At 36.5% G+C, this 13,346-nt stretch overlaps 1 protein-coding gene across 2 annotated transcripts in view; it reads right to left on the reverse strand.

Annotated features, from left to right (window-relative positions):
• Nucleotides 1-1,594: 1,594 nt before the first annotated feature.
• LOC122528188 overlaps nucleotides 1,595-13,346 on the reverse strand; it is a 57,721-nt gene continuing 45,969 nt past the window's right edge. For both annotated transcript variants that reach the window (XM_043653053.1, XM_043653054.1), the window contains exons 12-19: nucleotides 11,759-12,058; nucleotides 11,156-11,297; nucleotides 10,915-11,066; nucleotides 10,502-10,691; nucleotides 10,261-10,414; nucleotides 9,668-9,791; nucleotides 9,443-9,591; nucleotides 1,595-9,298 (exon numbers count right to left, since the gene is read on the reverse strand). In XM_043653053.1, coding sequence (XP_043508988.1) covers nucleotides 9,110-9,298; nucleotides 9,443-9,591; nucleotides 9,668-9,791; nucleotides 10,261-10,414; nucleotides 10,502-10,691; nucleotides 10,915-11,066; nucleotides 11,156-11,297; nucleotides 11,759-12,058 — 1,400 coding nt within the window. In that variant the 3' untranslated portion in view covers nucleotides 1,595-9,109. The remainder of the gene's footprint in view (nucleotides 9,299-9,442; nucleotides 9,592-9,667; nucleotides 9,792-10,260; nucleotides 10,415-10,501; nucleotides 10,692-10,914; nucleotides 11,067-11,155; nucleotides 11,298-11,758; nucleotides 12,059-13,346) is intronic.

Raw genomic sequence — 13,346 nt, forward strand, 5'->3', positions numbered from 1 at the left:
ATAATTTCTATTTTTAAGTAAATAAATAATAATAATAAAAAAAGATGTTATATATACTAACGTATTGAAGTTATATATAGAGGATTTTTAAAAAGTCTGCATATACTGTTAATACATAATTTATTTGTCAACACGAATTTTCCATAAATATATCATATATCAACATTCATCATATAGTATATAGCTTTTGCTTGCATAACTTGCATAATAGTATTCTCTTACAGCACATACATCTTTTTCTTATCTCTTATTATTATTTTTTTTTTTTGTATTCTTTTTTCTGTTTTATATTTCTTTGTAATTTTAATTATTTGTACCGACCCGCGTTGCACTTACGAACTCAAAGCACATCCGTCTCTCGCATCATAATTCTTCTTCGAACGAAATTTACTTTTGCAGATTGAAACTTACTTTCAATGTAATCGGAAATACTTGGTTATCTCATTTCTCTTTTCACCCCCGTAGTTTTTTTCTACGCGATATGTTGGTATTTGTTTCGTCGAAGTTTCTCGTTTTATTGCCGTTTATTCTACGCTTTTTTTGTACTTTGAAACTAATCAATCTTCCCCGCCAGTCAATCTGCAAAAATATACTTCGCCTTGTGTTACGTTGTTTCAAGAAGCTTCGCTATTTCTTAGTCGCATGAAATTCTGTGAGAACGCAAATGTTTTAATCGAAGAATTGCAGTGTAATGAGACTAATTTTCTGTAATATTGTCAGATTAATTCATTAAGGTAAATCAGTATTTATTTGCATTTTTTTTTCAGTTGTTGTATTTTACGTTTTAACATCGTAGCTGCGAAAGAGAATTCCAACAATTCGCTTCTGTTCGGAATTTTGTGAAATTAGGGTGTTTATTTTTGTGATTAATCTCAAAAATCTCAACAATAAAGTATTTGGTTTCTTTTCGCGATAATAGAAATCAAATTTTTAATTTAAGTTCCCCTTCCTTTAATTACGAAAATAAAGACTTAAAATAAAATGTAACATTTCTTCAATGATCTTTATCATTAACTTTTGGTTATTGATTATCTTATCTTTATCTTCAATTATATCCACTCATAAAATTAATGAATTAATCTCAAAATATTCCTTGCAACGCAAATTGTCCCAAGAAAAAGTTCGAGGTGAGAATATTTTTTAACAATTTCGGAGAAGCAAATGTTACAGAATAGGGAGCACGCTCGTTCCTATTATAATAAATTCTGTATCGTGCGGCCCATGTGAATCTTTTAACATCATAAATTCCTTTAATTTCCTTGCTCTTCTTCTTCGTTACCTCTCTCTTTCTCTCTCTCTCTCTTCTCCGTCTCCTTTTCTTGTTTGTTCTCGCTGTTTCAAACGCGATACTCGCTGCAGGTAGATGCATCTTCATATATTTTTAGATATACTGCTAATCGACACGCTACAACTCTCGGCCAGCAAGAGTTCATTTCACGTTTATTTCCTTCATCGTAATCTACTGTCGTGTATTATACATTATATATTACGCTTACATAGATATTTTTTTTCCTGCCTTTTCTCTTCCTTTAGTTTTTTAATTTTTTTTTTATCTCTTTTTACTTTAAGTTACCCCAACACACACAGCAATACGTTCTTTTGTTTTTCTTTCGCCGTCTTCTTGTAACGTTCGCGGTCCGGAGGGCCAGACAGTCATTTTTCACTTGAAAGGCAGTGCAAGCATCGAATCTACTGCGTTTGAATTTCCTGCGTTTTTTTTTTTTTTTATTTTTCCGTGCGTAAATAACCGCGCGATAAGTTGACTAACAATCAGCTGATATTTTTTGAGAATACAAAAAAAAAAAAAAAAACTAAAAAGTTAGTCGTCATACTGCGAATTTATGCAATTTGAAATTCTTCTGCCGAGAAATGGAGATGAAAGCTATGGAAAATGGAACTTGAACAGAGATTTGCTTTGTCCACTCTATATTATAAGAAATATTTTAGGTTTTTTTTTTCTTTTTTTTTTTTTACTTATCACATGCACTTTATGCACTTTACAAGTTCAGCTGAAATACTTTACTTTCGAAATTTCTAATTTTCATAAACCAAGGCTTCTAAAGATTCTCCGAGTTTTCTATTTAATTCCAACAAGTTTGATTTTCCAAGCAGTGGCGGACGGTGAAAGATCATCGACGAACTTTTCGCATTAAGCAGAGTTCTTTAACAAATTAAACAAGCAGAAGAAAGAGTCGACGATCTTCAATCACATGAAGCAGGGTAGAAAGCTATTAATCTGTCGCAAAGTAAACTACTCGAGACGAGTGCGAGATTCCCTGTCGAATTATTTAAAAAAAATTCATTTCTTCGAGAATTTGATTTTTTTTTCTTTTTTTTTTTTTAACAGAAATTGGCATTTGTGCGCAGAAGCGTGGCACAAAATAGAACGATCGGCCGATTCGAGCTTCGAGCGATCGATAGCAATGACTGTCTCGGTTCCTCGTTATAAGTTAATTAGAAATCTAACGGTACGACACTGGCCTAAGGTCTATGTACCAATCACAGCGACACAGAACGTGTATAGAACGTTTATCTACGTTTTAGAGTCAACGTATATATATATATATCATCTATCTGTGTATATTATAAATATACGTATGTGCATACATATATGATACGTACATGCGTGCATACGTATCTATATAATATACGTGTATACATCAGTATGTATGTACATCTACGTAACATATACAACATACAAACATCGCTTATCATTTAATTAGAATCTCTTGAACGAGTCAAAAGATACTCTCTTTCTCTTCGTGGCTAGAATTATTTTACTTTACAATTAATTCAATCAAACGTTCCCGCAAATATTAGCCATTTCTTCTTTTTATTTTTTCTCTTTTTTCTTTTTTAATGTATATATATATATATTTTTTTAATATATATGTTTGTGTATATGCAGATAGTATATCAACCACTGATTGTACGATTAGGATTTGTGCCGGGCACAACAAGCAATCACATTTAGACATCCCCGCGTTTTATTCGTTTCTCCTCGGTTTTTCTCCTCGTTTTTTTTTTTTTTTTCTTTCGTTTTATCTCGTTAGCTATGAAAGATTTTTGAAGCAGGTTATAAAAGTTAATGTCTCTTGATCAATCGTTCGCTGTGATTGTTCCTTGTCGTCGTTGTTGGTTGGTTTCGTCGAGGGTTTGCTCGAATGAAACGCGGGGTGAGACACATAGCGTATAAATGCGTCGTTAGCGTACGCGACTAATTAGGTGTACGTGTTACACGTACATACTTAAATATAACTCTTTTCACTTGCAACATGTTCCGACAGAGAGAATTAGTTCTCGTCTTCTTTCGGAACAGGATGCGGGCAATTTTCTAACAATCACTGCTCTCGAGATCTTGCAAAAGGAAAACGAAACAACGAAGTCTTTCTCGTGCAACAGGAGATTCTTTTTGACTGAAGAAAAAGCGCGAGATTTGATATAGAATTCTATATTGACTAATTCTATGTATATTTCTCGAATTAAAAAAAAAAGAAAACACTAAAAATCTGTGTTAATTAAACTGAAAATTCTGCGTTAGGAATTATTTGTACTGTATTGTGTTTTGTTGTAAATTTTTACTAATCTCGGAAACTTCCTTTCGATGAAAGACCGCAGAGCAGAATCTTTGGCACTCGATCCACTAAACCCGGATAGATGCTTAATGTATTAACCTAATTCATCGTATCTTCCTCCTCCTACGCCATTTACTTTCGTGAAAATAATCCTGTCTCGCTTTGCTCGTCCTCTTGGAACTTCGAATTGACGTGTGATTTCATCGATCCGGGTTCAGTCGGCCGTCGATTCGATAATTGTACAGCGACGTGTGTATATCAACCTTCAAGCTCAAGTGACGATTGTATAGATGCTCTGGCAACATTTTTCTTGCTAGATCAATCTCTCTAAATCTTAAAATTCATACGTAGTTACGAATTACTCGTCTTTCGTACTTCTCACGAGGCAGGAGCCTCGCTTGAAACTGACTTCCCTTAAACTAAATTCCCTTATCGTTTTAGATGTTTCATTTTTGTTAACATTTATCCCTCAGATCGTTCAATATCGGAATACGTTTACAGAATTATTTATAAGTGTTATTCGAGTGTATACACCACGTGTACACCGTTTCTGCTTAGAGTAATCTTATCATAGACAGTTTCACATTTCTTTTTTTTTCTTTTTTCTCGTTTTTTTTTTTTGTTTTTTCTTAGTTTCGTAATTATTACAATTATTGGGATACTTCGCTAATCGACATTGACTTCACAGGAGTAGTTACGCAGTTTCGTAATGTCTCTCGAAGACCTTTCCCCCCCGGGGTCTTCTTCCGAAGAAGAAGTTATTCGGGGTTCTTCCTTAGGGACATCAGTATTTTGTGCGCAGCGAATCGCGACAACCTCGAGTACACGTAAATTAAACGATCGATCGAATTCTGCACGAAATTGGTAGAAGTTCCAGTGTTCGGAATTTTAATTCCCTCGCGAGATAAAGGAGGGACATTCTTAGGTGAGAAGAAAACGCACACAAAGAAAGAAAAAAAAGATGAAAGAAAATCAAAATGAGGAAAATTTTTAGATGTTAGACCGAAAGGAAAAAAACTGAAGTTGGACAAATTTTACAGAGCGTGGAAAAATTCCAAGATCGAGAGTGTTTGGAGAGGAAAATGAAGACTGGAGAACTTGAATAATATAGATGAGAATGAATTTGAAGAAAATTTGAGGAGAAAAGAAGATATTTCTAGCTGAGAGAGAATCGTCTCTGAAACGGAGGGGAAACGTGATCTACTCGGAGGTTTCACGGTACTTAACATGTACAAACATTACAGCCGTCGTACCTACGATATATCTACTCCTAAATTGACTACGATTATTGACTCGTAACATTCGGTCGCGTAAAAAACCTCTAAAATCATCCAGCGAAACAAGGAATGTTTCGCTTCGCGCGAGATCTTTTTCCTCGGTTTCTCCCTTTTTCTCTCGGCACGCTTCTAACCACGTGATAAAAAAATATATAAAAATCCATCGTGCGAGACACGTTTTGATTTCAAAGGAAATGTACCATCTCTTTCTTTCTTTTGCTTTTTTTCCCCCCCTTTTGGCGCCGAACAACTAAATCGAGCAATATCTTTTCTGTAAAATAGATTTGTAAGTTTTCTTAACAACAGCTGCTTATTTTACGTATCAGTTATACATGTATGTATATATGTATGTATTCTATATAGTCGCGATTATATCGTCTTATACGTGTAAATATCGATTTCGTGTACAAACCGCTAGCTCATCACATTAGTTGAAATCTACCATTAGAGGGAGGTGTGATTAAGGAGAAAAGAGAAAACTTGAAAGGCTGCTTCTTAAACTAATGCGAAATAAATCGGTTCTTTCTATAAATTGTCGTATGTGCGAGTGATTTGAATTACCACGCGAAATTAAGCGACGTTCCATCCGTTTTAGAAAAAATATCCTCGTCGAGAAAACGTAGTCACGCTCCTGATTGTCCTTTTTAACCTCTCTTTTTTATCCGCTACGTATTCTCTTTTAATTTATGTTTTTCGAGCGATATGAACCAACGAAAGCCAAATGGAAAATGGAGAAAGTAAACAGGCAGAAGCCTGCTTTGAAAGTTCCTCTGCCTTATGCGGGATTTATGTCTACAGCGATTTGTTTTCGCTAGTCTAGTTAAGAAAAAAGATCGAACTGCATTACTCGGAGAAGTAGAGAAGTGAAATGAATTTTCGAAGAACGTCGGGAAATTAGAGCAACGAAGAGTACAATTTCGTACAGTTGTCCCTTGAATTATTCATCACCTTACGCTAGTTTCCTTTCGGTGGAACAATGATCGACCTCTTTTTAATGAAACATACTTTTACTCGGAGAAGATCGAACTATATTTGAAAATCGAAAGGACTTCGACAGACCTTCTGTACTGGAAAACAGAATTTTCGAAGAGAAAATCGTTTGGAAAATTATAGAGTAGATTGAGAATTAAGATCGACCGTTCCTTAAATTATCATCTTACGTATATCATTTTACACACGGTAGACGAGAGAGAATTGTTGCAACGATCACATGCATATTCTTACCGAATTAAATTATACTCTAACGGTCTTACGTGCTAATTTTATTGTCCGTTATTGGAACATTTCCTAATATTATTTATTGTCTGCTCACACAGTATTGTCGGTTATTATTAAATTTTACATTACTCGTTCGCTTACAACTACCTGTTGTCTGGATACTAAGGAAGACTTTTATCCTCTAAACGCGTCTTAGGGATTTGTCAAAAATTAAGCGTCTCGTCCGATGTGGAAACAAAATCAGTTCGAATGATCACGAAGCGAGAGCAAGCGTCGTTACTTCCGGGAACGATGGGTGAAGAGGGTTGAGGGGGCGGAAAACGTCGAAGCGTCATTTTTCTTTTTTTTTTTTCTTTTTTTTCTTTTTCTACCTAGTAATAAAGGTTGTTTCTTACGTGGAAACTGAAAAACCTCTATAGAAGTATACGGATCCACTTACCTACGAAAAAATTCACGTAAAAAACAAGGGCTTTCGGGTTCGGAACTGGTAAAAAACGTATGTATTCTCGATCGGAGAGAAAAAGACACGGTTAAGAAAAATGGCGTCACGGAGAAACGAGATCGACTTATTGTCCTGACCAACAATACCGCTATTCTTATCGCTTAGAAAAAGTCTAAGTCAATTAGTAAGGCTCCTAGTTTTCCTCTTCTCGTAAACAATATACCATATCAAGTACAAAGTATACTCGTTTCTTTTAAAAACTATGTTCACTTCTTTTTCTTTTTCGTTTTCTTTCTTTTTTTTTCTTTTTTTCTGTTTTTTTTTCTTTTTTTTTTTTTTGTTAAATCTTCGTCTCATCTGGGTGCGGATCAAAAAGGTGCTGGTGCAGAGTATTGTCCCTAGAATTCAGTCAACATGTGTTAATCTAAACGTTAATCTAAGCTCCAAGTGCTCTAACAAATTGCTACAAGCTGCGTTTCGTTACTCGCGCATTTAAATATTTTCACTCGTGCCTCGGTTACGAATAAGAGTAGATTCGTTCGAAGCACGAGACAGAAATTTGTTATATGTTAGTACGTATATCTCGTGAGCTCGACACGGTGGGAGCTGAGAAAATTTCATTGAAAATTATATATATATATTATACACGTGGTGGACACTAGATTTTTGAAATTTTAAATAATGAACCTCTCTGTTGAAGAATGAAGAAATGCTTCATGCTACTTCAGTTTCTCGATGATTAAGAAAAATACAAAATATAAATTTTGCGATATCAGTAAATCACTGGAAAATCGAATGAAACTCAGCTCCGATATTCTATAAGCTCACGTGTTCTACCTTCACATACGTATTTATGTTTCTCTGTCTACTTACATTACATTAACGTGTACTTTACATTAGTATACAATTAATACACGCAACGCTAAACACGTATATGTATATATATATATGTGTGTGTGTACGTATTATAATTTACATCTACGTTAACAAACATACACCTTACGCTAACCATATGGATAATACGTTATCTATGTTAATCTTTTTATAATTAATTAATAGTACGAAATGTTTTTATTAACCAGCGCACAAATGCATCTGATACAGTGTGTGCACAAAATTTCATCTACATGTCGGGCGTGTGTTCGTAAAACTCGTACAAAAATTATCCGTAGCTGGTTTTTTTTTTTTTTTTTTTTTTCTTAAAGCAGAATAACCACGATTCTCAGTTTCGATGCCTCTTTTGTCATTCCTACAAAGAGATCACGATATCTCGTTCGTTTCTCAATCTTTCTCAAGTTTCTGAAATTTGATGAAACGCACACCCTCTGGAATGATCGGCCACTTGGTGGCACGTATGCTCATCAAAAAAACCGATGGCAATAGAAAATTTTATTTTTTTCTTTTTTTTTTCTTAAATTTATTTATTTATTTATTTCTCTAGCATTCCGTTCGCATCTGATGCGAACATTTTCGTCGCGTTCCTTTTTGTCTCTGAAAGATTTTGTTTCGTTCGACTTGCCACGACTTTGTTCTTCTTTTTTTCTTCTTCTTCTTCTTCTTTTTAAGAGTAGAAGCTAACGTTCACTTCCTAGAAAATAGCGACGAGAGCTCGTTGTCTGGAGCTTTCCCTCCTTTTTAGTATGTTTCCGCTTATTTCACCTTTGCTTTTTTGCATTCTTACCTAAGTATCTTATCGTGTAAAGTGTAAACTTTGAAGCATCTAGAAATTGATCAACGCAGAACGAGATTATAATTTTTGCTCTCTGCATGGAAATGGAAATGGAATTTGCAAAAGTCTCGATAACTTTTATATCGTTAAAGGATTACTGTCGTTAGAGACGTTGGGAAAGATATACGGAAATGCTGTATGATCTACGTCGACCAATTTCCTCGCTCGATTCGAATTTTAACCCATTTGCACCGTGACTTAAATTACTCGATGTGAGAATTTATAATTTGTCGTGACTCGAGTATCCTACCGTGACAAACAGTGATCTAAAATATCAAAAAGATCGGAAATTGTCGGGAATTGAGTAACAAATCAGAATATATAACCAACAAATGTGAAATCCTCAATTATTCACTGCTTCGTGATGCGAATGGATTAACTAGTTGCGCTCGATCGTGTTTAGTATTGTCAGATTTATTGTCGTTTAGAAAGAAAGTTAATAATCGACAGTGAAAATACTCGCCCAAAAAGATGAGAGAATACGAAGACTTCAGACTTTAAGTGTCTGTCGTATTGTCTTTACAGAGAAAGAATCGTCAGTATATTTCGAAATTACACTATTCAAAAGTGACGTTTGTATCGGCACGATTATGTTTTTGCCTTCGTAACAAAGTGGAACCTCCAATCAACTAATGGATCAATGCAAAATCGCTTATTGATTATTATCGATTATATCCATATTATTGAACATATACATGTTTGTTGGTATCTAGCAAAGTTCTTCGGTTCCTCTACAGTTTCTCGACTATTTTCGGTTTATTGTCGTACGAATAATTATTGTTGCTACAACTAAATACCTGAATGCTTCTTCGATGGATGACTCGTTCTGTCGACGCGAGTCCTCGTGAATTTTCATATTTCGTATAACCTAACCCATACCTATGTCCGAGTATTTGGCCATCTCGTTGCGAATCCAGGGCACGTACTTGGGCACGTAAGCGTACACGCCCGGTAGTTTCGGGTATGCGCACGTGATACCCCAACTTACTATTCCACCGACAAACCATTTCTCCTTGTCGTGCTTGTCCTGGCACAGCAGGGGCCCGCCAGAATCGCCCTGTCGATTATAAAAGGAGAAAATTCGTTGAAAACTCTGGAAAAACTGGTCTTGGCGACTGAAACTCACCAAGAGAGATTTGCGAAATGAGTTTTCTTTTTTTTTTTTTTTTTTTTTTTCGTCCTTCGAAACTTTCAGACTTACCTGGCACGCGTCTTTGCCTCCGTTTGGATATCCAGCGCATATCATTCCGTCAGTGACGTTATACTCTTTGACCGTGATCCAGAGATTGCAGGTTTCTCTCTTCAACACTGGGACTTGAACTTCGTTCACGGCTAGCTCGTATTCGGAAGCTACGCGGAAATTAATCTCGCTCAAAATTCTCGTTTACGATTCGAACAATCATAGATGCTTGATACTAGAACGTACTGTCGGTGTCGTTTTTCTTTCCCCAGCCAATCACGGTGCACAGTGTTCCGGGCGTTAGATCAGTGTCAGCTGTTGGTAGACAGACTGGCCTTAGATGATCGTGAAACTGAACTCGTTTCTCCAGCTGAAAATAAACAACAGGCGACTCTCATTTCTTACAGATACTCGAGAGATACGAGTTAATGAATTGAGAAGTAAGTTCGACAAGTTCGTTAGCATATGTTAGGAATAACTATAAATCACGTATAGCGTGTACACGTGTGGATGGATGCGCGACATCTGTCGTATTAGTGTTGAGCTGCTTGCCTTATGTGTGTGTGTGTGTGTGTGTGTGTCTGTGTGGACCGCATTGGGAGAAGGGTCTGAAAATACGGTTGAAAGAAGTTGTATCGTATAGATCTCAGAGGAAAGTGATTGCTCTAGCTATGAGCTACGAAAAATCTTGAAAAACCGAATATATCTGTGTTTCATAAAATAAAACCCAATGCCAAATCACAACGGTATACATATGATAAATTTATCATTCCAAGGAAATGTGATACGTAGACAGTGTATAAACGGACAGAAATTCATTCCTGAGATATTTATAATACCTGAAAAAGTGCCACGTCGTTATCATGAGCGACTCCTACATTGTACTCCGGATGTGGCATCACTCTTTTCACCTTCAGCTTCTGACCAAGATAAGTGTGCGAGTGTCTTCTAGTAATTCCCAGTTGTATCGTCCACCCGGTAACGTCAGAGTAACTGGAAGTATAAAATCATTTTACAAGATCGTTCCTCTCGAATTTGAGATTTTTTTTTTTTTTCTTCTTCTTCGGCAGGAGAACTTACTTGCCCACGCAGTGAGACGCGGTGAGAACCCATTGATCGGCAATCAGGACTCCGGCGCAGTAAAAAATCTGTTCAGGTCCTCCGAGAAGGGCCGCCAAAAATGGCCAATCACCAGGAGCTGACTCCACGCCACCCACGATTCTCGTTTTAGCCTTCATGTTTCCATAAACCGTGTTCCTCCTTCCGCAGGCTGAACAAAGTGTTGCGAATTCGCGACAATTAACGAATTAGCGGATTTCTGTCGAAGTGTTTTGTATTTTTTTATGACTGACAGAGGAAACGGAATTTGAAGGAAATATAAGAACATTTTGAAAAGTTGTTTCAAGACATCGAAATATCAAGTTTGAATTTTAAATACGAAAAATCACGGCACAAGTAATTTTTTTCGTAGTATAAATGTATGGAGGATGTACCGTATTCTGAACAAGTTAACTCAGCAGTCGGATAGGCTTCTTGATCCGTGATACATTCTTGAAATTCCTTCAGAAGGTTCGTATGACGAGACTTAGGTTCCCTTTGAGTGAGGTTCATGCCTTGTGCCATCAACCTGGATGAAATTGACACCCTGAAACGATTTCGTTCACCAGACATTTGCTTCTTTTTGTCGTTTTCGTGACAACATTTGATGGACATTTTAATTGGGGATGCTCTTACGTGTATCCGAGCATGGAGCAGATGGTTTTAGCGGAACTCGAGTCCCAGTAAGGGATACAGGCTGGCATGAATTTGCCCATCTCTGCATGGTACACTTCCAATCTCCCTTCGCCCACGTCGCCGTTTCTTTGACTCAGTCTCACTGTCAGAGTATTTGAAAGATCATTCACTGTCTGAACAGATGTGTCAGTTTAAAGCTTAAATCTAGAAAACACTCTAGAAAGATTTTCTACTTTAAGAAAAAAAAAAAAAAAAAAAACAGTTACAACAGAGGAAAGTCTCGTTAATGATCAATTAAAGATGTTAATCGCACGATGATTCGAATTTTGTTCCGCAATAACCCAAAGGTATCGAATCTGCTGAATCGTATTACTCGTTCTATTATTCATTTTCAAGAAAATTACAAACAGAAGACTAAACATTTGACGAGGAACTCGATCAATCACCCATGATTCGCTTGACATTATAGTTTCCAACAAAACTGTACTATAACTAAAGTTTTCTTAGTAAAAATTCGCTAATTCGCTAGTAATTTTCTTTTTTTCTTTCGTACTCCGTACAAAGGATCGACCCTAATTTACAACCAAGATTCTCTCCACTTACAACAGTATCGTTCGTCCTGGCCCCAAGGACAGTCCATCTCCCCGTTGCAGATGTGGCTGGCCGACATACATCTTCTCTGGCCGCAGTGCAAGGCCGACTTTGAGATGGTGTTCATCGCCAGAATCGGTTTCTTCATGATCTTCGTGCTGTTGATGGAACTGGACGAGGAAGAGGAGGAGGAGACGGTGCACTCCCCGCACTCGTTCTCGTCGCTATGATCCGCGCAGTCCAAGTGGCCGTCGCATCGCCAGTCAACCGGAATGCATCTGGTCCCATCGCATTGGAAACCACTGGTGCATACTGTGCAACGCGTTCGAAGACACGTAACAGAATCGTTTCTTCCTACTCACCACGTGTACACTCGCGGTTTTTTTTTTTTTTTTCATTTCTGATATCTTTCTCTTTCTACGTTCTTTCTTTTTTTTCTTTACCTTTTTTATTTTCTGTCTCGTTCTACGATGGAAGAGAAACGAACGAGACGTGAAAACGGAAAAGAAATAGACAGAAGAGAAAGGGAAAGTCGGAAGAATGGAGGATCAGAGAATACATGGTAAATGGCTGGTGATCGTAACTAGTGACTTTCGGTTGGAAATTCTTTCATTGTGAAACTCGATCATTATGGGACGGTGTAGTTTCCTTTTTTATCATTTTAATGTCTTTGTTTTCAAAGGGTAATTAAGTGGATCGATAATGTTAATCGCTAGACTGCGGATATTTATTTTTACGAAGGTAATTAAAAAATCGAGCATTTACGTGGGAAATTATTTTTATTCGTTAGGTATTAAAAGAAGTTTTGTGTTTTAAATTTTTTCCCCACGTTGCACGTGCATTTTCCAATTTTTCACAAAGTCATAGTGGTTCCTACACGACGAGTCTTTAATCTCTGTCATTAATCTTTTTTTATACTATCGTGTAATTTAGATATCGCGCGATTATCTAAATTTTATTAATTAATTTTACGAGACGAACTTTCTCAGTTCCTCGATTAAAATGAGAGATCGTAATCAATTACAATTCGTGTGCTTTTCTGAGAAAATTTTAAGTATTACCGAAGTACAATAATAAACTGTTCAATTTTGATGAACTTCGAGTCCAGAAAAAAATTTTTATAAACTCGCTCCACTGAAAAATCATTTCTTTCTGTCAATCAGTTTCTTCGCGAGAATGATCGGGTAATTCAAATTAGAGGCAAGGCGCCTACACGCAAATACAACATCAAAGTTCCATTTAACGAGTTAAATTTCTTCGTTCCCCGGATCTAGCAGCTATGAATCTTTGCAGCGCGTTTGAACATCGGTTTTCCTGTTGCAAAACGACGAAGATGTCGCGCCCACAGCTTTTTGATAAATGTTCATTCGCCGCAAGTATATCGCGATGCCCGTATATACAGGGTGTTTCGTAATTTGTGGGACCCACTTCGGGAGCTAATTGTACGCCTAAAAATAATGAATAAAAGTTATATAGATATGTCTTATTTGTTTTCGTTTATGAATTTTATAATGAATTTTATAAACAGAGCAAACTCTAGTAAGCTAGTTTTACCAGGGATGGTACATTCAATTTTCATAATAATCATAATTGGGATGAA

The sequence above is a fragment of the Frieseomelitta varia genome, unplaced genomic scaffold (assembly GCF_011392965.1).
Source record: "Frieseomelitta varia isolate USP_RPSP 00005682 unplaced genomic scaffold, Fvar_1.2 scaffold_247, whole genome shotgun sequence".
In the NCBI taxonomy this organism is placed as follows: Eukaryota; Metazoa; Arthropoda; class Insecta; order Hymenoptera; family Apidae; genus Frieseomelitta; species Frieseomelitta varia.